Source organism: Dermacentor andersoni, chromosome 2 (assembly GCF_023375885.2).
Source record: "Dermacentor andersoni chromosome 2, qqDerAnde1_hic_scaffold, whole genome shotgun sequence".
In the NCBI taxonomy this organism is placed as follows: Eukaryota; Metazoa; Arthropoda; class Arachnida; order Ixodida; family Ixodidae; genus Dermacentor; species Dermacentor andersoni.
In genome coordinates, this window is record NC_092815.1 from 31,421,037 (window position 1) to 31,446,434 (window position 25,398).

The following is a 25,398-nucleotide window of genomic DNA, read 5'->3' on the forward strand; positions in this document are numbered from 1 at the left end:
GCCTCAAGGCACGTCAAAATAAGACCCTCACTGGAAATTTTCAAAGTACGTTGCGTTCGAATACAGGGAATGGGATATTGCTTTGCGCTATTACCATTTTCCTGCAAGTCTTCGTATCGCGGCATCGCAGTTTATCCTCCCTTTTATCTGAGATAGAAAGCTATGCTTGGTGTCCACAGGAAGGCCTGCAGGCAGAGGTTCTACGTACATATACTGCGGGGTCGCCGGCTGCATGGCTGTGCCGCTGTGCCGCCTTCATCACCATCCGAGCCTGGCTCATCTGCCCGTGCCACGCGCAGCCAGCCTGGGGCGGGAGCGCGAGGAGCGGCGACCAGGAATCTGCCCAGTTGACCTGGCGCTTCGGGCAGTAAAGGTTGTCTCTTGAATGCACCCTGTGTCGTCTCTAAGGGCCTCAGCTGGCCATTGGCTTTGAATCCACGGCCCTGAGCCCACATTTGGCGCCCATGTTAGGCCCCAAACGTGGGCTCAGGGCCACGTGTTTTACAGAGTTCCTCTTGCACTACAGCCTTGATTGTGTTTTGAAGGTTGCTCACGCTCATGGCATCAAACTCTGCGGGAGACGTACTGTGAACCAGAGCAGGGCGTCTGCACTGTCTTCTTCGAACACCGATTGTTTTTTCGATAGCTGCGTCTTCTGTTAAAAATTCAGCGGCGGTCTTTAGTGGGTTATTGCTTGACTCTGACAAAAAAAAGAAAGCTTCTTATGGCATTTCTGAATCTGCTCGACAGAAGAAAAAGGAATGTTTCATTTTTTCCAAGAAAGCAACCACGCTTTTGTTAGGGAGCTGAAAAATGCGGGGAGCTGAGGTTAGGGAGCTGTAAAATGTACTGGGCATGGTGGAAAACATGGTGGGTATGATGAAATTCATCGTGTGTATATTGGGTAATGGTAGATGCAGTGGTAGATGGTGGGATGTATTGGTGGGATACATACTGGGTGATATGTCTCAATGATGGGCGTGCCGGGTGAATGGTGGGTAAACTGGGTGGATGGTGGGCTACATACTGGGTGACCTGTGGGATTGGTTAGTGAATGATGGATGTGCTGCGTGAATGGTGGGTGTACGTACTGGGTGACATGTAAATGGTGGGTGTATTCGGTGTATCGTGGGACACATACTGGAAGGAAAACGAGCGAATATATGTGGCAGCGAGAACATAACAGGCGTGTCTATGGTAGTAACACGTACAGTGATGATGGTGGGTGCTTAATGTGTACATCATCATCAGCCTAGTTGCACCCACTGCAGGGCAAAGGCCTCTCCCATACCTCTCCAACTACCCCGGTCATGTACTAATTGTGGCCATGTTGTCCCTGCAAACGTCTTAATGTCATCCGCCCACCTAACTTTCTGCCGCCCCCTACTACGCTTCCCTTCCCTTGGAATCCAGTCCGTAACCCTTAATGACCATCGGTTATCTTCCCTCCTCATTACATGTCCGGCCCATGCCCATTTGTTTTTCTTGATTTCAACTAAGATGTCATTTACCCGCGTTTGTTCCCTCCCCCAATCTGCTCTTTTCTTATCCCTTAACGTTACACCTATCATTCTTCTTTCCATAGCTCGTTGCGTCGTCCTCAATTTCAGCAGAACCCTTTTCGTAAGCCTCCAGGTTTCTGCCCCGTAGGTGAGTACTGGTAAGACACAGCTGTTATACACTTTCCTCTTGAGGGATAGTGGCAACCTGCTGTTCATGATTTATAGTCGGTTACAAAAAATTTTAATTATGGGGTTTATGTGCCAAAACCACTTTCTGATTATGAGGCACGCCGCAGTGGGGGACTCCAGAAATTTAGACCACTTCGGGTTCTTTAACGTCCACCTAACTCTAAGTGAATGGGTGTTTTCGCCTTTCGCCCCCATCGAAATGCGGCTGCCGTGGCCGGGATTCGATCCTGCGACCTCGTGTTTAGCAGCCCAACATTATAGCCACTAAGCAACCACGGCGGGTTACACGGCTGTTTGATTTGCCAAATGGTACCACTGCACGCAGTCCCATCTTTTACTTATATAAACATGCATGTACATGAAATTTTCTGTTATAGCATTTATTCTAATATTTCAGCATATTATTTGATGATGCATTACTAATCATTAACTTTGTACTCTGCTAAATTTGTGTCTAGTATATATAATGCTGTTTCTATTATTGTAAAGATTTGAGTTTAAAGTGATATGGAGTTTAATTCAACTTGAATATTGATGCTGATGGTAAACCATGATATATATGCCTGTGCTAGTATACTGCACTGGCTATGGTAAATTGCATATACCTGTCAGCATGGTGAGAAGCACTTTCTCTCAGTGAGTGTTGAGAGAGCAATAGCAAGCACGGAATCTTAATGGCGAACTGAATTTTTTTCTTATATAGTTTATATGTAATGGGCACAAACGACAATCATACATATGCGGCACATAAAACATGGGATATTGAAGTTGCCAGAGTGGTAACAAGTATATTTGCCAACTAAAATTCTAATATAGCTGAAGGACAATGTTCTTTAAGGCAGCCACTACTGTAAAAAGTGTGTTGTCAAATCGTTCTGCAGGCTGCAGCTCAGCAAAACTGCATAAATTGGGTTGTTTACAATATGCTTTCTTTCAATGCACTGTCTAGGCCTCTACATGTGTGTGTTTTCAATGCGCCAAAAGAACAAAGTGTTAGCAAGGATGTTTATCTTCGGACATACAACGCGAGGTATTGAAGCTCCTAAGTGCTTTATTTTGTACAGTAATGATGCGGAATTCAAGTATGCTGCATTTAAATGAATGAATCTTGCTCTATTCGATGCAATGGAGGATGGCCCTAATATTGCTGTAGCTATTACTATGTAGCAGGAGTGTAACTGTCAATAAACAAGCTATACCCAGATACATATCCGAACCTGTTCTGTGCGAACCTGATTGTGAAGTTATCTTTAATGTCAATGCCTTTTTTGTTTCTTTTTAATTTCCGTTGTATACACATATCAGTACTACCCGCTGACTGCCTAGCTTCGCACACAAGCAATGTTGCTTATGCAGGCTGGATTTGGAACTGCGGCTAGATTGCATGTAATAAAGAATTTTATTATTATTATTATTATTATTATTATTACACAACATATATTTAGAAGAAGAAGCATTACGCTCAAATTCTTATTATGAATTAAGGCAATGTTTTGAGAGATTAGGCGTATGCTATTCCACTGTATAGGCACTACATTGCAATGTAGTTGTGGTGAATTGCTCTAATTAAGAAAGAAAAACAGAACCCACCAGGAAAATATATCTTTATGAAAGTACACATTAAAGCAAATCCAGCACCTTGTTTTGTGCAGTATGCTAAATATGGAACCTGACTTTATGAAAGAATATGTAATGGTAAATAGGCCTTCTCGAGTGAGCTTAGTACATATCCTATGATAGTTTGTGAAATGTATGTCATTTACTTGTAAGTGAAGATGAGTAGAAATATTTTTAAGTTAAAATTCATAGTTTTCGCAAAACTTAATTGGCAATAAAAAGTACAGTCTAAAAATGTTTACGCCCTTTGGGTTGTATTTTGGTGCCCAAACAATAATCATCTCTCTTGCCCGTATTTCCTTTCTTTAACGCTGCGAGCCCGGTACTTCCTAGTCACGAACGGCTTGCGCGTTATCGGCTTGACACAGCATTCTCGAGAGGAAAGTAGCGAGCGCGGAGTTTTCAAGAGAGGAAACCCAAGCAAGGCAGATGACCATTATTGTTTCGAAACAAGATAAGCCCCAAATGGTGTAAACTTTTTTTTAGAGTGTAGCTTATATGCAATACAGAATATTAATTATTCTTCAACTGCGACACATTTAGGGAATATAAAATTACTCTTAAAAGATAATCTTTCGCGGCTATAGGATAATTATATTTGTTTTCTTGCTTCCTTTTCTGTTATTAAAAGTGCTAGACATACCATCACGTATTTTCCGACAAAGCACAAGTTAGACTATGCATTTTTGTTAACATTTTGTTATACGTCTTGATAGGCCCTTCGCAGGTACGAAGTGGTATCGCGGTAGGAACATGTTCCTGGAGATTTATATATATATATATAGTTTTTCTTTCTTGCTATATTTATACTTCTCACTGCGCTCGTATCGTGTACTTCCTTTTGGGTTTCGTCCCGGTTGCGCTGCCCACCCCTATAGGAACATGTTCAGTCAGCAACTCGCCCAGTTTGACTCGATTTGATTTATTGATTTCCATTTACACACACACACATGTACAGATCAGTGGTAAATGGAGGTGGATGAGGGAAAAAAGCGCACAGACGCGGCTTGAGGTAACCTCAACCCCTTAGGTACAATATGGCTGCATGGGGTAACACATCCAGCGCCATATAAATTCCATTTATACAGTGGGCATAAAGCATTGCAGTTATGCAATATATGAAAAAACAGTGAAATATTTCCGCAATAACCATGCAAAACACACTGCGGCATTGAAATAATTAAATGATATACACTTGGTAACATAGACAAAAAGAAAAGAAGAACATAACATACATTATTAATAATTCACAAACGCGCTCTAAAGAGGGGAAAGCAATAGAGTTTTACATTCTGACAGCGATAAATCCTGTAAATTGTAGCCTGCTCTATCATATGAATTCAGTAATCTTGGAAGGTTGTTACACAATATTTGACAACCGTAGTTAGTTCTACAGCGCGGAACCTTCCATACTTCAGGTGTACGAGTTGAATAACAGTATGAATTGACGGATAGATTTTCAAGTTCTACAAGTAAAGTATTGTTACGTTTGGTACTAAAGTAATACTCACGTAATAGTCTGCAGTTATAGATGTTATGGGCTATAGCAATGTTGTATTTCTCGAACAGGTCTTCAGTATGGGCGGCAAATGGTACATTAGAGATGGCACGTATTATTTTCTTCTGCATAAGAAATAATTTACTGAAGTTACATTCAGCTGTGGTGCCCCATACAAGATGCCCATAATGTATGTGAGACACAAATAAGGCATTATAAATTAATAATTTTACAGAGACGGGTAAAGTATATCTGTAGCGATTTAAAACACCTGTTATGCGACTAAGTTTTTGAAGCACAAAGCTTACATGGTCGTTCCATTGCATAGTACTTGTGAAATGTACCCCTAACACCTTTGAAAAAAGAGCAAATTCTATATTTGTGGATCTATACGCTAATGTTAGATCGGGAGGAAGACTCATGCCTTTGGTATGAAAAATTACGGCCTTTGTTTCCGCCGTATTCACTTTTAAACAGTTCTCTGTGGACCAATAGGATAGGCTGCACAAGAAGACATTTGTCGTAGTAATTAAATTGGTGCAAGAACCGGACGAGATGAAAACACTTGTGTCATCTGCGTAAATTATAAATTTCGCCTTTTTGTAGATGGAAGTAATATAATAGTTTGATGTGTTAATCACGGTAGGTTTTTTTTTTTTTTTTTTCAAATCAAATCAAGTTTATTCATTACAAACAAAGAAACGGTTACATTTTCGTTTTACAGACGAGGGTCCCAAAGTCGATGACTGTAACCGGGACCCTCGGTGGGTAATTATAAGAAAAAAATTACATAGGTGGCAGGACAGAAATAAAATTTATAGAATGTACACTAACACTAACAAGTTTCATCAAGCGTTTACACGCGATAACACTCGTCACTCGGAAGTCACCGGTACATGTGCAAAGCCCGAAAGGCACGTAGCAGTATTGATTTCAGCTTCGAAATTTGCATTCACAACCATACATTGCAACGAACAGTGCAAGGAGTTCCGAAACAACTATTTATTGTGGGCTCATTTGAGCCCGGGGAGTAAAAAAAAAAAATGATGACTGCCGCATTCCGAACAGGAGATAGGAATGCCTTCTTCTCTCTTTCTCTCGAGCGTCGCTTCACCTCTTCTTCTTCTTGTATTCCCGGACAATGATCACCTACGATGCGAGTGCGTGCGGCGAATGCACGTGACATTATGTCTTCGTCTTTTTCACCATTACGACGTTGTCCTCTTGGAGGGCGCGCGAACCTGCGCGCGTTGTTTAAAGATGGGTTCTGCCTTGTATCAATGTAATATTCTTTCGCACTAGCCCGCCGCCGCGACTTGGTGGCTGTGATGTTGCGCTGCTAAGCACGAGGCCGCAGCATCAAATCCCGTATCGCGGCGGCCGCATTTCAATGGGCGAGAAGTGCAAAAATGCCGGGCGTTGAGGGCACGTTATTAAAGATTAACCGAAGTCCCCCGCTATGGCGCGCCTCATAATCAGATCGCGATTCTGGCGCGTAATACTCAAGAACATATATATTTTTTTCTTTCTTGCTATATTTATCCTTCTCTTCCCGCGGCGGCATTACGATTCTTGTTTATTACGGGGAACAAAGAGCAACGAAGAATAAGTCGATGACCTCCATCCTTCCCTTTTCGAGCATCGTACGTGTGCGTGTGAGTTTCTCCACTTCAAAATTTAACGAAATTTATGTTTGTCTGAAACACCTTAAAGCATCGCACCCAGAGCTACGCGTGCGCACGAGCGACTCTACCTTTTCCTCTAACGCAGGTAGTACTCCGTGACCTCTACGTTTGATCTCTACGAGCATACGTTCCAGTACACTGAGACAACACAACGCATACCACTATTTATGGCCAGGAGAACGGTATGCTTCGCGCGCCGTGCTTCACGATAAGGTTAAGCGGTCCTTTTACTGTGACACAGTGAGAAGTGGTCGGTGGAACACCGCATTTCCTAAAGGCTTGCTCTGACCATTGCTAAGCAGCACATCTTCTCCTTTAGCCCTGAACTAACCACTTGTGAGTTTTCGCAAGCAATATCCTGTTTGTTATATAAAACCTTCAAGTTGATGTAGACTTGTTGCGCGCACTGGATAAGAGACCGCGCGCCCCATTCTGCCTTTTAGTCCATGCACGCACGCCCGTGTCTGGGTTTGTATGTCTTCATTTGGGCGTCTTCTCATTTAATACGCGGCACTGCGTGGTGGTATTTAGATACAGGTGGGGGAGGGGGGATGCTTGGCTCGTAGGAGATTTCTTTTTTCTTAGTTTTATAGCTCTCGGAAGCCACGAGTATTCGTATAAATTGAAAAAAAAAAAGAAAAGTCGCAGTTTCGCCCGAAAGGCGAAGCATTGATTACGATAGCAAATTAACAGACATGTCGAAGACGTAAGTAAAGGTAGCTATATCGGCCGATAAGATCGTAGACATTCGCTTAATAACTAAATTAACAAATTAACAAGCATAATGTCAAGCACGCACAGGCAAACAAAAGCACATCTCATTCGATGACGCGGGCACTCGCTGTCAAAACGCTGGTGCGAAGAGCGGCAGCTGCAGCGAGCGAATTGACCTTCGTGTTGCCTCTCGCTTCAACACGAACTAAGCGGCGAGAACACTGTGCACGTAAAGCTATGAGCCCCCAGCGTACCTAGACTATGTACTCATAGCAAATCGCTTCCAAGAGGGCCCGCGCAGCCGCACCATACGCAGCAGCTGCCTGAGTATAACGCCCCCCCCCCCCCCCCTTCTCCCCCAGGTATCTTGCGCGCGACGGAAGACCCCCGCGCTTCCTCCCAGCTTTCCTCCCTTAAGCGCGCTAGATTGAGCTGCCATCTTCGGCTCGCTCTTGCACGCTTTCGCTCGCACATTCATCATACGTCGGGCGGCGACGATATTATCGCCCTTGGACTTTATACGGAACATCATGGTAATGGCTACAGCGACGGCAGAAATGCGCCCAAGGTATCCATGTAGTTGCTGTCCCAATGAAAGAATGTCAATAATTGTTGTCGCCACGAAGGCTGTGTAAATAAAGGAATTCAAGAACATCACTAATGATAACAAAGATTCGCACTAACTGAATGCTGATATTTCTTATTAATGACTTAAAGCATTCTCGATAACATGCGCACTAACGAAACCAGACTGAATGCCGAATCTGAAAATTGCAAATGGCAGAAGCAACAGTGCGAACGTCATCATCATTATAGTAAATAACAGTGCAACGATGACAAGCATTTCAGAAAACAAAACTGCTGAAATGAATGAAATTCTAGGAATGGCAAGGACAATATGTTTAATTGCACCTTTTTTTGTGTGGAGTGGCGTAAAATGAGAAAAAACATTTACTACCATGAACGCATCGGTAAGCAAAGAGCTGTCATCCGAATCTTACAGCGAGTGTTCGTATTTCTCAAATATTAGTCTGCTAATGAAAAACAAAGGGCGCCAAGCCAGAAAGTAGCGAAATTTTCCAGGCGTTGATGGTTCTAGAAATTAAGTTCGATTCTTGCTGAGTGTATGTTCTTTTGCAATTATAAGGAATGAATAATTGCACTGTCGCTGTATCTGTCGTCCGTAATGTTTGAAATGCTAATGAAGCCTCAGATCTGAAAAAAAAAAGATCAGCCATTACGCATAAAGAAACAAACTGTTGTCTGCCGATTACTGCTTTTAAAGACCGTTCGGAACATGCACAATCGTCTTTTACGAAGGTGCAAGAGACCAATTTTTTCCTCAAATTTCCAGTTGTATTTGTGACCCGATGGGCACTGATGCAAAACGACCAGTGGAATATGTCAAATCACGGCGGTCATTCAGTGGAATACAAATTCTTCGTTTCACGCTAAAAATGTTTTTGCTTCCATCAACCAGTGAAATTCAGGATAAGTAGAGGGAGTGAGGGAGCTCATCAAAAGATAAGCAGCCATCGCAGAATGTAGACTTCCCGCTGGACGGCCAAAAAGTGGCAAAAGAAGAAACGTCAATGTGCAGCCACAAACCCGAAGCGAGATGTCTGCGTTCCAGGGCAGTTATAACGGGGCATGCTAGAGTTAGGTCAGCAGCTATTTTTATTTCCAATACTGTGAGCCCTGTCGGGCTGTTACAGGGTGGGAATACAGAGAACAAAGTTCACGCAAAGAACGCAGTCAAATTTTCTTCAAAACAATCAATCCTGTTATTGCTCGGGAACACACAAAAATTCAGGTTGTTCCACTCAACAATTGTCTCAACAATGAAAGAGTGCTTAAAAACATCAACTCTTGGCGCATAAGGCATTATAGCGTGATTGTGGTTAGTTCGTGGTGAAACCCTTCCAGGAGGCTTCAAATACAAACTAGAATTCAGGTTCAGTTTATTGTGATAGAGTTGATATAAAAACTTAAGGCGCGCGATTTTCCTGCGCACAGCCAACGTAGTGAGACCAGCCCTGGCGAGCATGGAGGTTACTGAGTGCGTTTTGTCATAATCAGAAAAAATAAACCTAACCGCCATTCGCTGAATGCGGTCTAATTTATCTGTTATGTATTGTTGGTGAGGGTCCCAAATTATACATAAGTTTGGTCTAACAATGGTAGTGTATGCCTTAAGTTTGATATCTGGTGCAGCATCTCTTAATTTACGCCGTAACAAACCAAGCTTGCGCTGGGCTGATCCACATATGTTTTCGACGTGTTCATTCCAGTTGAGGTTACTAGTGATAGTTACGCCAAGATATTTCAGCTTTGTGGAACGCTTAATGACATTATTATTTACAGCGTACGAAAACATCAACGGAGTTTTCTTATTCGTAACTGTCATGCAAACAGATTTATCAAAATTGATTTGCATATGCCATTTTTCACACCAGTTGTAAATTCGACATAAAGCATCATTTAGTCGTTCTTGGTCAGAAACACTTTTAACGCGACAAAACAAGAGGCAGTCATCGGCAAACAACCGCACTTCAATCATAGGGTGTACATCAGTTGCGATACGTCTACGATACGTCTATACGTCTACGGAAAAGAGATTACCACAATGTAGCCGCCGCCGATAATCATTCTAAGAATGTGCAAAAACACGTGTGGACTCCGTGGCTGCTCTTGAGGTCAAGAATGTCAAAAAGAAAACGGAGAGCTGAAGAGTAACGTAAGCATAAAAGCAAACTCGTGGAGAGATGAATTGCCCAACAGGAATGCCCGTATCGTTGGTCGGAGTTCTTTGCGAAACATTGAAATTGCGAAAGCCCAAAGTTATTCGCACTATTTGTCACAAATGTTTTCAAGAGAATTCCCTCGCTGCCAAATCAGTGACAAAGCCACGTGTTGGCGTTGCGGTGCCTGGCATGGGCTGTTAGAACAGTGTACATGCAATACTTAGGATTCTGTAGACCTCTAAACAAACATTCAAACAAACAAACAGACACAAAGCAATGTTAGAATCTAAATGACGTGATACTTGATTGAGTTATCGAGACAGCAGCAGTAGCAGAAGTAACTGATGACGCGAGTACAGCTTCGTTGCCTGTAGCTGTTAGCTGTGTGAGTCCCGAGTACGAAGGCATGCTTGTCGGGGGAAGAATACCGAAGAAAAGTTCATGCACAGCACAGAGCGCTGGCGTCTAGCTTCCGTATACTAACTTTCTGCTTCTAAATTCACATTATTCTTTGATGTCTTAACTACGCTAGCTGGAGTAAATATTAATTTATGGCTTTCATAAATTTCTCCTTATAGACGCATTTATAAAAATCAAGGTCATATGGCGGTATTTCAGATTGACCCGCCGTGGTTGCTTAGTGGTTTTGGCGTTGCGCCGCTGAACACAATTACATTATTATTACAATTATTATACTATTATTATATACTATTATACTAATTATTTACCTATTACAATACTGATAGTATGTATTTAGGTTCCTTGCTTCGCGCGCCACCGACCGGTGAATTATGATCACTAAGACAGGTATTTAAATGCAGTAGATCTATTTCGGAACAAGGTTAGTGAAAACAAATTTTCCCTTATATATTGCGACAACTCTGAAGTTGGGATACGCAATACAAATAAAGATGAATTTTATGAGACGGTTCTACATAGGCGAACTATGACTGAGGAACCTCGCCAGTGAAGTCAAACAAGTGTCCGCGCTATATCTTTGGTAGTTTCATTTCAGTGTGAAGTTTTACTTCTGTTAGAGCTCTCGTATTCCGGCATAAACGACTGAGGATGTGAGCGCAGCCTGTAATATGCGTGTGACTATAGCTTTGCTGCTCGAGATTAAAACTCCGAAAAACCTTCAAGTCATATCGTTGTGCAAATACCTGTGAGATAGCTCAAATTCGTCTTGAGTTAGGAAAGCTGACTGACTAACGATGGCTTGCACTGGGATTTCATTTCCTTGCCGCTTCAATATGTAATGAAGCTGAGTTCAGAGAAAGTTAAAGGGAAAAAAGAAGAAAAAAAATGTAGAAGACGAAACAGAGAAAAGAAAAGTAACATTGCGCAATTACTTTGCGTGCAACGTATTAGGTTACCTTAATATCGCAGTCGTAATTTTGATATTTCGGGTGTCTTGTGGCATCTGCGAGAGCCGGTCGGTATTTCTTCGTGCCTCCTGTGTGTCACTGACATATACGAGCGTGTGCGTGGGTGTCACACTTTTCTCACTTGTTTAAATCGATCATCTCTAAACTTCTATTTCAACTCCGTCTAGAACTCGCCTATACACACCTTCCTCAATCGCACCCGCTCTGCACAATTCGTGTTATGGTTCCGTATTCGGTATACTACGAAATACACAAACACGATCGTATTTATGGCTACAATACGACAAATTTAGAAAGATTTCATGATGATCGGAATATATACAAAGCAAGTGCATGGGAATGCCTAGAAGCCGATATTGTAACGGCATGTATTTAATGGTATCGCAGATGTAAGAACTCTTGGTGTGAAAATTCAACTGTTTGTAGATGACTGCGTTTTGTTCAAAGATTTTTGCCTTGGAGACCAAATTGAACTAAATAACAACCTGAATAACGTATTGAAGCGTTGCAAACAATGGGGGATGTTTGTTAATATAGCTGTCTCCCTCCCTATCATGCGCAAGAAGACCCATCTGCGCCCTTTAATTACGGAGTTGTTACTTCATATCTCAAAAGGCTGATAAATGCAAACACTTGGATGTGAAAAACAAAACTAACTTATCCTAGAATATGCATGTTAATAATATCTACTCATCTGCCTTTCCAAAAAATCTACTTCCTAAATCCAAATCCTAAAACCGCCATTGTCAGTAGTGTTAAATGATTTGGCTGCTATTTGTTAATCAGACCGAAATTAGAATATGCTTGTGGAGCTTAGGACTCCCATAGTGAACTAAACCATATGTGCCTTGAATGAATACAGAGGAAGACATTCCGGCTTATTTAGAATAGATTGTCACCATCTAGCTGTCCGACTGAAGTAGTGAAAGCCAGTGACATTGTTCTTCTTAAAACTCCGAGGAAGTGGTTTAGAATACTCTATTTTACTGGTTCTTAACCACGAACTTGCCATATACCCACCACCGTATCGCTGACCATTACTGACCAACCCTTCAAGGCTCTATAAGGCTAACTCTCTAATATATAATAATTTGCTAGAATATAGACATATAAATTTTCTCTTTTTTCATGGATGGTTTAAAATTTTAATGAATTAAACCAGGCGTCTTCGTAGTCTCTTTTACGGTTTTACCACACGAAAGCACCGCTGCTGCACCATTACAAACCTGTTATTGTAACGCTGTTATTGCATTCATCTAGAAAAAATGTTTCGTTGTTCATTGCATTATGTTTGTTATGAAACTACTCTTGAACCAGGTTCCATCATTGTGCTTTTGTATTTTATTATGTTTGTTATTGCACTAATTTTGAAACGGGTCCTATTTCTGATTTTTGTATTATGTCTGTAAATTTCAAGATGCTCAGATGTTCGGGCCAAGGCTCTGTGGTCTGCGATATGTAATGAATGAATGAACGAATGAATGAATGAATGAATGAATGAATGAATGAATGAATGAATGAATGAATGAATGAATGAATGAATAAACCTCGTCAACATCACCCTGCTCGTATTTTGAGGTGAACCCCACGATGGATCTCTGTGCAATAAACGTTATTTGTGACAGGTGTAGTGGTGAAAATGCATGCAGCGCTGTGGGCACTGTCATCACTTATGAATGGACCCTGCATGCACACACGAACATGAAACCGATTAGAGCTGCATTAAAAACTGGCTCATGGCAGAAGTGGCCTAAAATATGGCAGTGCAAACTACCGCACCCATTCTTCCTTTGAAGATGCCTGCTCGGAACGACACATCTTTCCTTTGACTATTGTCTACTTAACGAAGAGATCTAACAGAGACAGCGTAAAATGAACATCAAAACCAAATACTAAAAAGGGGGAGGCGGGGCGGGAAGATTTAACCGGAAACAAAACTAAATACAGAAGAAGCTGCAAATGAATGCTAATAAATACATATCGGTTGAATATATCCCACAAATCAAACAGGAAAAAAATGTGAGAAGAGAAAACAACGCTACATGGCCTATATGCACTTAGTATAATAGGAGACTTAACGGGTAACTTACATATGGTTTAAATAAACAGTAGAACCATGTGCACTAGAATCCCCAATAAATTAAGTAGAAGAGATCAAAAAAAAAAAGAAAACATGACACAGGCCACAACAGAAGTGACAGCAAGCCTGTCGCGTTAAGAAAAGAAGTAGACGTGTTTCAAAGGAACATCGGTGGTGGTGCTTTTTTGAAAATAACTGCCCATCACAGGATAAGCATTGTAAGGTCCCTTCACGGACCCTGACGGGACCCACTGCGCTGCATGAATCTTCACTGCATAAGCATATTTCTTTCAGGAACACTTGAAAGATGATTTATAAATATGAATTATAAAGGCTCTCTAAGTAACACTGGTGCCATAGATGGCCACCTCACAAAGCACGTTAAACGTATTTTTGGATAGCAATCACATGAGGTTGGTAATTCATAAAATTTTTAAAGCAAAGGTCTTGAAAATAGCAAAATTCAGAAATTTTATGTATCCATTTACAAATTTGTGACTCAACAACAACAAAAATCCGAGGAAATTTAAGCACTTCTCATGAGTTGTGAATGCAAAAGCATTAATGTCCACTTGAACGCCACTGAGCGGTCCTTGTAGTTTTGCGCTGTGAGTAATATTTTCCAGTTTTGCTGAGGGGTATGTCATCGAGTTTTGCGATTACATTGGTGCGCGTTTTTTTTTTTCTTTACATTTGCTGCGTTCGCATCCTACTGCATGGTCGAGTACGTTAAAAACATCGAATTCCAACACAGGGGCAGTGCGCATGCAGACCTTCTGCTATGGCCGAATGCGGCGCCGGGTGAAGAACTCGGCCCGCCCATGCAAGGCTCGACGGAGCAGAGGGAGCGAAACGCAACACCTGCTGCCACACCAGCGCGCCAGTTGTTGCGTGAGGGGAGACGCCGTTGCTTAGACGTGCCCCTGGCAGTTCGCTCGTTTTTCTCCATTCTCTCTGCATTCTTTCTGCATTCTTTCTGCATTTTTTCTGCATTCTCTCTGCATTCTTTCTGCATTTCTTCCTTATTTCGTCTGTGGTGTACAGGATCCGACGGCTACGTTTCACTACTGCCGGAGTTGCAGCCACCGAAGACGTAGATGCTTCAGGCTCCATAGCGGGACGTGCTGCCCAGGACAGCAGCAGCAGCCTGTGGTGCCGCATGCCACCGATGTCCTGCCCTACGCGACAAGGGACTGAGCAAGTGCTTAGCAGCGGCCACCTACGCCGGCGGGCACGCGCAGCAGCTAGGCCCAGTGCATCGGGGGAGAGAGAGAGAGAGAGGCACGTCGCGGCGTTTCCCTCTCTCCTCACGCAACACCTAGTGCGTTATGGCGGCGCTCATGACGTGCCGGCGTAGCAGCCAATGAGAATTTAGGTGCTATTTCGATGCTAAAAACGCCAGCTTTCTCGCGCAATGGCCCATTTGATGCTTTCGCTCCAAAACATAATCCCAATTCTGTAAACTATACCTACTGAAAAATATAAGGAGGGTGAACGCGATGCATTACACACCGCTCTAATACATACCACTATTTTGGGAGTACCCCCATAAAAGATGTAACAATTTAACATAATTTGCCAACTTATAAATCAAACTGGTCCTTTCAGAATGCTATAGCAGGTGCAGTTTGCAGAACTGATATATATGCTCACGGTGTAGAAATTCCTATGTGTGAACATTGTGCTTCAACTTATTTTTTGAAACTTCATAATTTTTGTCTACTTTTGTAAAAATTTCAACCCCCAAATCACGCATCTGCGTTCTACAGTCGGTAGAATTTAGATTTCTCATTTAAATGGAGGAAATTTCAATCAACTTGGCTTTGCGATTATTTAATGACCGAATTTCTTCGTTTCATATGTACGAACGCACTTGAATCGGGAAATCCGAGCTAGACCCGAGCCAACGCTTAAATTAAGAACTGCCGCTCTTGTTAAGGAAAGACGAAATATGCCAGCGTATTTCATTGCAATACAGAACAAGCAGCTACATTCTGTTTTACGCGAATAAATTGCCTTTTTGCTGAGTGGGACAGCCTCCGTTAGCATAATATGCTTAGGGAAAGGGGGAAGTGGCTTGGAGCTGGTTTCTTGAAAGCAAAAGGGTACATCGAATCACAAATAAACATTACAGGTTATAGCGTCAAATATACTAATTAAAATTGCCGCGTTCTAGTGTCGTGTACTCTGCTTGGTAAGACAAGATTTCTGCGCTTAATATGTGCATTATATGAATTTGAACAATCAGTTAATCAGATGACTGCTGTTAAATTTTTGTACAAAATTTCGTCAAGACGCTCAGGTAGCAATAAACCAAGTGATGATTTTCACGTTTTATGGAATTGTCGAAAATCGCCTTCGGCAGATAGCATTATCTTGTGCTTGAGCCGAATTATTTGAAGAGGCGGTCATAAATAGCAGGAGAAATCTAAACACATATACAACTAATTAGCGTAAATGCACTAATTGAATTATTAGTTAACTAGTTAATTTACGGGACATATTACAATTTATGAATTGTAGCAGTGAGTTTGCAAGACGTGCGCAGTTGAAATGCACTTCCAGGAGGACAGCAGTTTCGAGATATTACGTCTAAAATGGGGAACGGAATACATGAGGGCTCCAGCTACTTTTGCACTTGTTAAGAAGAGGATTCTTTAAAAAGAGTAAGCAGAACAACAGCGCGATCTTACGCCGAGTATAATGGCGCAATCTTCAAACTGGTGTCATCCTGGAAATTTATTTTGAGTGGATACATCTTGCAAATTCCCCGGCTAGAGACTGGGAGTTGCAGATTGTGCCGTAGGTAATTCATTCGGAAGTTAATTAGTGAAATGTCGCTAATTAGTTGAATATGTGTTTCTATTTCTTGTCCCAGTAACGTCCACCTCTCTGAATAATCCAGCTCAGGGAGAAAAATTATGTTATCTCCAACAGAAATTTATTTAAAAATTCTGTAAAACTTAGAAATGATCATTCTGTATTAGTGAAGAAAATTGTTAGAGAGCAAAGGAGCTTATAATTTTAAAGGAACATCTACATCGTGTTTTCATAGACAAGATATTGCATACGGCTTCCATCCGCTAGTATATGCTCGAAAAGACATAATTTCTTAGCAGCAAACAGGATTGGTGCAACACGCTCTCAAAGTGGCCAGGCTCAGCGGTGCTCTGGAATAGGGGCGCCGACCACTCAAGACGACGGAGACTTCAGTAAACCATGAAGACCTCTGTTAGCCGCTGAAAACTGTAAATAGAGCATTAAAGTTTTTCCTTCCTTCCTAGCAGCCAACATTTTCAACGCTGTTTTTTATAACTACCGACCAGCAATACCCAGTATTACACACGCTTAGAAATTATGGGGTTTTACGTGCCAAAACCACAATCTGATTTTTAGGCACGCCATGGGGACTCTGGAAATTTTGACCACCTGGGGTTCTTTAACGTGCATCTCAATATAAGTACAAGGGTGTTTTCACATTTCGCCCCCAACGAAATGCGGCCGCCATGGCCGGGATTTGATCCCGCGACCCCGTGCTTAGCAGGGCAACACCATGGCCACCAAGCAACCACGGCGGGTACACACGCTTCAACTATTTGTAACAACATAGTGATAAGTCTGCTAAAATTGCAGCGCTGTTGTCTGCGACATTTCTCTTTAAGCCTGCGTCTGAATAAGTACCAGCTTGCCCATTTCTCAATGACATCATCATCGGCATCATCAGCTTATTTTTAAGTTCTACTGCCGGACGAAAGTCTCTTCCAGCGTCCTCCAATTACCCTTGCCTTGCGCTAGCTGATTCCACTTTGCGCCTGCAAATTTCCTAATTTCCTCACCCCACATAATTTTCTGCCGTCTTGAACTGCGCCTTCTTTCCTTTGACACCGATTCTGTAACTCTAATGTTCCACCATTTATCTGTTCCACCAGTTCCACCAGTTCCACCAGAACTGTTCCACCAGTTCCACCAGATTACGCATTACGGGGCCTCCCCAGCTCCATTCTTTTTTATGCTAATGCGAACTAGGCTATCGGCTTTCCCTGTTTGCTCTCTCATCCACATCACTGTTTTCCTGGCTCTTAACGTTACGCCTAATATTTTTCGTTTGGTCGTGCGTAGCGTGGTCCTTAACTTGTTCCCGAGTATCTTTGTTAACCTCCGAGATTCTGACCCATTTGTTAGCAGCGGTAGAATATGCTTTGAAATTTTGAAGATTCTGAATTGTCGTCGATAAGAACAAAAGACTACGGCTTTCTATGTCGATCAAAATTGTTGTTCCGCGCCTTCCGTTCAGCAGCAAGAGAGTGAAACTTCAGAAGAAAGTGGAGCCTTGTACTCCTGACAATGGGGATCCACGAACAAAAAAGAAAAAAAAAAGAAGGCTTGCGTCGTCTGTTTTTAATTACGCACGAATGGCGGTGGTTCCTGTGAGCGTTAATTGCGATGGCCCAGGTGCCTTAGCTCTCGCAAAAATCGTAAGTTTTCGGGCACTTCTGCAATTTCGCAACGTTATAAAGCGAACCATCTTGACAGCAACTGAGAAATGCTTCACGGCTTTATCACAAGGAGGCCGAGTTGAACGCAACGACCCATAATGTGTGGTCACTGTCCCAATAGACGTAAGCACGGCGGGCTACATGCTTGGACTGCCTGCTAGCTCATTATGGCTAAGACGGAGGGCAGAAATTACTCGCGAGGTTCCGCAGTACGTCAACATGGGAAGAACGTCAAACAGTGCTTCGTTAGCTTGTTTATTCTTTTTCCAGCAGAACTTTAACTGCAGAATAAATTTCAGGGGAGTTCCAATTAAGTTGAGGCTTGCTTGCAACTGTTAATGATATAAAAGAACACGTAGAAACACGCGCGAGTGCCTCCGTGCGTCAGTTGGTAAGAGAGATTCTGCGTACTGCGCGCGGTTGAATACAATTTAGTTACCGTCTAACCGCAATAAATAAATACAAGCTCTCGTATAGCCGGAAATGTGAGATGTTACAGTGATGGAAGCTGAAGGAGCTACGGGGTTAAGATTGAACAAGTTAGCAGCCTACTTCTTTAAATACCGTGTAGTATACAGCACAAGCTGTCCTAGTTTGCTAGCGACGCGTTTCGAAAAGCGTATTCGAACAGCAAAAGTATGTCTAGAACAACCTGCTATTGCCATGCTACGGTCTCTGAGATAACGCGCATGCTGCTCCATTGATGATATCACGCTTGTGCGTTTCTGTGAACACCTTTCAGCGCAAGTGAGTCTTTCGTGTAGAGCTTTTCGAAATATATACCCGATGCAAAGTTCACAACTACAATTCATCATCATCATCATCATCATCATCATCATCATCATCATCATCATGAATATACTTAGGATCCTCAGTGAACGGTCGGAGATGTCACCCTGAGGCACGTGAGCCTGAAGAAGATTCAACCAGCGTAACACACGAAAGGTGACAAGGACAAGCGCCTGTCCTTCTCGCCTTTCTTGTGTTCTGTGTCCTCCCTTGCGCTGATTACATTATCATGAAATACAAGCTATCCCGGTCTCGCACCTTGCTTCAGTAAGTCAGACTAGTGGGATTATATTACCGGACGTCAAACAGGCACTCTCAGAACATAAATGCAAATTTGCGCTGGGAATCGTCTAACTCTCCAACAGTTGGTCGGGATCTTTCCACACGACTGCACGAAGACCTATTCGATTTTATGAGCCAGTGCCTTTTTCATTGTTACCGAGAGAAGCTCGACGCATTTCACATCATTCACGCCGTGTTTGGCAGCCTTTCTTTATAATTATTATGAAAAAATAATTAGCTCCGGAATAGGACGCTGATAGGAAGTATATAGGATGAGGATTCCGGTGTCGTAAAATGAAACTTGCATCAAAGGGGGTGACAAGATGGAAACTTCTTGAGCAACGAGGCTATAAAGAGTGGGATCGCTAACGAGAATTTGTCACGCCGCCAACGATGCGCTACTTACCGGTGCCATAAGTCTCGCACGTGCCGCTTTGACGATGCCACGTCGTAAACGGGCGTGAGTGGGAAGTCACGGAATGACGAAACCCGGGAGCTAAAGCGAGTCCTAGGCTTTCATGACGGTCAGCAGTATCGACACGGGCTCGCCAGTTTTCGTACTTGGTTTTGGACAACTCGGAAAGGGATTCTTTCGATGTTCATAACCATGCTGTGCAGCCCATGTCGCCATTCGTTTGCATGAGCAAGTTCGTTACACTTCGTGTTTATCTATGTTTATCGACGCACATGGTCCAATGTTACTTGGGCACATTGGGTCGCGAGAGGGAAAAACTCAATGGGATATTTTATCTGCAGATAGAACAGTGTTAGCCTCCTGACTGTGACCGTAGTATTCCAGTGCTTGCGTTAAGTTGCTGTTTTCCGGTACGTTGCCACGAATACATCATTGGTGATGGGTTTGACATCGGTGGCAAGAGATGACATACGAAAAGATAGCGAGCAGACACTAAAGTAATGTTATATAACGGAAGAAAAAAAAATTGCATTTTGGCAGCCGGCCTTTATGAAAGAGAAGTGACAAAAATATTTGGGTTAATATTTATGTTATGCTTAGGACGCGAGCCTACAGAAGATGTGAAACGCCTTTTTGCGAACCATTTTAAACCGTCTGGACGGGAGACCATTTTCTGAATCAAACATACACGTCCGTCGCTGGCGCAAAAAGCCACTCGTGTACTAGTGCAGTTCTTGAGGTGCACCGGCCTGAGGAACTGGTTATACCCTTCCTGTGTGTACTCCTGTGTGCACGCTGTGTTCACTCTCTCCATATTTTCCTCTTTCTCTGTCCCCTTTTTCTTACAGCTTGTGTAAGGTAATGAACCGGACGCTTGTCTGGTTGACCTCCCTGCATTTTCTCTCCTTGCTTTCTCTGTCTCTCCAAGTGGTAAAATATAACTTCAACAATAAATATACAACACAATATAGTGAAAAAAATTAACGTCGGATTTAGGAGGTCCTCACCTAACGTCAGATAAAATGATAGGCGTGGAAGGAAAGGTGAGAAAAAACGTGTTCTATATTATAGGCGTGTAAGGAAGACAAAGAATATACAAAAGTTTTTTAAAGAGCCAAAGAAAATTTCGTATGCAAACTTCGTACGATGCAGGAAATAATTAATGACACGAAAAATGCTTCTGTGGGTGAAACCGATCGCCGAGGCCCCGAGGAAAAGAGTGTCTGTATTACCTGAGCTTATCTCTATAACATGTAAAATGGAGATTTGTCCAGTCATCCTTTTGTTTGAGTCGAAAACATTTCAGTAGTCTCGACCAGAATCTGCAGCTCTCTCAGGGGGTGACCATCGTGTGCTGCTGGCCGCGGGAACAGGATATATTGCACAAGTGAAGCTTGTGCAATGTATATATATATATATATATATATAGTTATATAGCTATGGATGAAAAAGAATTAAATTATGGGGTTTTACGTGCCAAAACCACTTTCCGATTATGAGGCACGCCGTAGTGGAGGACTCCGGAAATTTTGACCACCTGGGGTTCTTTAACGTGCACCCAAATGTGCACGTTAACGTGCACATTTGGGTGCACCCAAAAGCAGCCCAACACCATAGCCACTGAGCAACCACGGCGGGTGGCTACGGCTGAGGAAATCACGCTGGCCCCGGTAGTAAAATGAAGAAAAGAGTACGACGTACGTTGAATAATCATAGTATATTTGACTGACGTTGCGGCTGGTGGACAAGCCTTTGTCAAAGTTTGTCAAATATCTGTATATATATATATATATATATATATATATATATATATATACACATTGTGCACTGTGTTGGTGTTGGCTGATTTCGGGCGTCGTCTGAACAGAGTGAAAGCTCATTTTTTCTTATTTTCAGAAGAGGACGCACGTACTTATGCATGTCTATTCACTTTATATAATGTGCCTGGCATGTGAACATTTACGAATTGACACAGTGTTGCGCATTTGTCGGAAAGTTCGGGAACGTACATCGCTAGAGCTGAAGTTCTTGCCTGATTGTATCGCTTTATCACCGTTCCTAATGTGATTGTTTCTTTCTCTCTCATCCTCTTCTATTTTCTTCGGCCTATCCTTGCTGCCTTACCATATGTTGGACTCGAAGTTAAGAAATATGTGGGAATTATGAACTTGGTGACTCTGCTTGCTCGCGAAAATTGTGTCTGTCAATGCGCATAACTCAACATTACATGCAGCATTCATGTAGCGTGCATACTGGCTTTCATAAGGTTGCCGACATTTTGATTTCGAAGAACATGCAAATCGTGGTTGGAACAACTGCGCCGCAGTTGCGGCAGAAATAGACGAAATTTTCGCTTTTGTTCCGTCTTTAATTTCGAGCTGCTGCGGGTCACGTGTAGCGGTCGCAGGGGGCGTATGTGTAGCACAGTTTGCTGTACTGACGGTGCTTCATGGGTGGAGCCGCGCATTGAAGGTTTATGACCTTTCAGGGAGTTACCGCGCATTAATACCTTCAGGAGCAATTTTGCTTTCTTAGAATAATTGAACTTTAAAATTCATAACTTCGGAACCGTCCATTCTCTTCCTTTGAACAACTTTCACTCATAGTATAGGCTCTTGTCGCAATGCTTAGGGTTTCTTTTTTTTTAATGCGCTGCCGCACTGCCAATGACGGACGACGTCCGGACAAGGATCTAGAAGCAACTGTATAGGCAGAATCACGGGGTGGATGAAAACTTGCCAGGGTTAGGATAGTGTATTAACTTCGATGAATTATTGATCTATAGGTACAAGCTTTTCATTTTCGATAGCCGCGTAACTGCGCTAAAGAAATACAATAACTATTGTGTTTAACTAATCATTAAGATTGTTAGAACACATAACCTACTTTCTGACATCGCGCATTCCCGATAATACGGTTTCTGAAGAAGTGCATTTATATCTTGATTGGTTATTTTTGGGAATTCTTCGCAGTCTTCGCAACAGCACCTAGTATACAGTGTAGATACAGTGCGACTTTTCAATGCATGTGGCCTCATACTCGTAAATTCAAGTTTAAAAAAACCCAACGAGATAGAAATTTGCTGTGAGTGTATTGTTCGATGGAAATCTTTCGAACCATTCAAGAAATTTGGAATTTGAATTATACATACTATTAAACGAAATCTAAAGCTTCGTCGGACGTACGCGCGAACAATGCAATTTGGGGGATCCATAAGCAGAACGCTGCTAAGTCAACCGAATTTTTAGTTATTTGTTTATTTATTTATTTATTTTTATATACATTACCCCTAAGGGCCCTCACGCGAGGGTATTACATAGGGGGGGGGGGGGGGGCACAAACATGAAATATACCCAAGAAATAAAAGTACATCAAATAAACATACACACAAGGAACATAAAATAAATAGATATGAACAAGGGGTATATGCACTTAGTCATGAAAACACAAGAACATTTTACATATTATGTTAATATGTGCATATAACCATAAGTAATATCTAATCTGCTACCACTAACCGTTTTCTTGCAACAAAGTTTGGAAAGATGGTAAGTTAACTTCAGTAGCTATGCGTGATGGTAGGTTATTCCATTCTATTATTGTGCGAGGAATAAATGATTTTGCGTAGAGCGATGAGCGGCACATTATGCGTTTTACTTTGTTAGCGTGGTCACGGCGCGGGAAAACTGCAGGGGGTGGTGAAAAGAAGTCATCGTGAAGCGTGGAATTGGAATTCCGCGAATTTTCGCACTTCGTTAGGAGTACAGCGGTTAAAATACCCACAGAGCTGCTTAACATACACACATTTCTTCCGCCATCATATGTGTGATATAGGAACCTGCACAAAGTTGACGTAGGAGCATCGCATTTCAGCGGCTGAGGGCTAGCGCGGCGCAGGCCTCGATATTCTAACAAAACAAGCGTTTAGAAGCGTCTGTATAGGCGTTAAACATGTCATAGGACAATAGGTTAAAGTAGAATTTCCGTAAAGCGCAAAAGAATTGCCTTTCGAAATGCGGAAATCAACAGAAATAATGCCGCGAATATTTTACCAGTCATAAGGCAATGGTTAATACAACTAGAAAAAGGTTTCGGCATGTTTCAGCGGTGGGCCGCGCAGCATGTGTGCGCTTGTTTTTCGTGTGTGTCTAAAGGTAATGTAAATAACTTTCTGATTACATTACTCATATTTTCATGCAATAAAAAGAGTTTCAGTGGTGGCGTTGAGGTAGTGCCTGTACTTGATAGCTTGCGGTGCAGTGTTTGCGGTGCATTCACCGTCACCACGCTTTTTTTTTGTTTTGAGCGGTAAGATTTCTTTGTTTTATTTTCTCTTTCTTCAGTATCCCTGTCCTGGCGGAAAGATTTTCGCCACTTAGATCTGATAATGACAAGTGACCGCAAGCAATATGCCCTCATTACTGCTCGACCGCGAGATTTAATCCACCATCGGGTCATATTAACGCGATAGTTAAGGGCCTCGCGCCGCAGAAAATCTGGTTTCGGTGTCGACTCGGCGGAATTGTCCGTGAACGAAAATTGCTGTATATATTTAGGTACATGTATATGCCACCCCTTGCTACATGACATCGGGTAAATTCGGGTTATATTGCCTCATCATTCAAAGACTAAAGTTGCTCATACCTTGTCTTACATTCTTGGAAAAGTTATTCACCATAGTTTTATGAATGACAGCCCACAAACAAAAGTCATGAAATGTCATAACTAATAGAAATTGCGTATGTCGTTTAAATTTTTTTTTTCAGCTAATAAATGGTCACTATAACATCGACGCGTCTCACCTTCTCCCCTATGCAACAGGTTCCGCTACCAGACACAGACACTCACTAGCTGCAACTCCAGTTACTACGCGTGTCAACTGCTTCAGGTATTCCTTCTTCCCTAGATCCATAGTAGATAGGAATAAGCTGGCCGATAAAAGTGTAACACAGGACTCATTATCACTTTTCGAGGCATATCTTTACCGAAAAGCATTTTTCGCTTGCTGAAATTGTAGTATCACTGCTTGAGTGTATGATTTGAAAATCGCTGAACTAACCTTGCTTTACGTCTTTGTTTTTGTTTTGTTTTTTAAGCGCTTCTGTGAAGAAATGTTTGAGTGCAGTTCCAGCTTTATTGCCTTTATTCAGTTTTGTGTATTTACTCCTATACCACGCTGATAAGACTTTGTATAAGACCGCAGTATCTATAATAAAAAAAATAAGAACATCGACCGAGCATCCCGCTTATGCTAAACCTTCTCAGGCTTACATATGAAAAGTGCGAAACAAAAACAGAAAAACGCATTGTGCTGAAAAACAGAAACCTGAAAATGATGTAATTTCATTGGCACGCCTGTGCACAACCTCCGGGTTCGGCCCACGCAAGAGGCTGCGTTTCTACAAGAAAGCCCGCCTTCGTGCATAGAGTTCGCCGCCAGCGTTTTCCGGTAAACATTACGGTTACGTAAGGTGCAGTTGCCGGGAAGCGTGAGAAGCAGTCAGGGATATCTGAATGCTATCGTGTTCTACTCTTAAAGGCGAAGCTTAAGCGCTCTCCAAATTTATATGCTCTGTTTATACGATACGTTTATTCAGATGTTTTTTTTAGAATGTGCTCTGCAGTGCATGTAAGAACCGCGCAAGGAACTCACTTAAAGGTGCGGCCCAACGTTCCGACGCGTGTTGCAGTCCGGCAGCAGTGATGACGTCTTATCTTGTCACGTGTATAGTGACGTCAGACGAATTGCCAAAAAAAAAAATCAATACAACGACAAAATTCGTGAATTACACCGCGTAGCAATCGGAGATCTTACTGCAAAGCTAACAAAACGGCCGACATGATAGTTTATGTGCTTGCAATATTAACCACTGACTACAAACTGCCCAGTTTATTGCAACATGATTTTTTGGTTGGTTTAGACGTTTCTAGTTACTAATTATTTTGGAGCTTTACGTACATATATGATATAGCTTGACATTTAATCTATAACATATTGA

General features: G+C 42.2%; 1 protein-coding gene across 1 annotated transcript in view; it reads right to left on the reverse strand.

Annotated features, from left to right (window-relative positions):
• Positions 1 to 467: 467 nt before the first annotated feature.
• LOC126542643 (uncharacterized) overlaps positions 468 to 25,398 on the reverse strand; it is an 82,163-nt gene continuing 57,232 nt past the window's right edge. The window contains exon 2 of the mRNA XM_050189771.1: positions 468 to 571. Coding sequence (XP_050045728.1) covers positions 468 to 571 — 104 coding nt within the window. The remainder of the gene's footprint in view (positions 572 to 25,398) is intronic.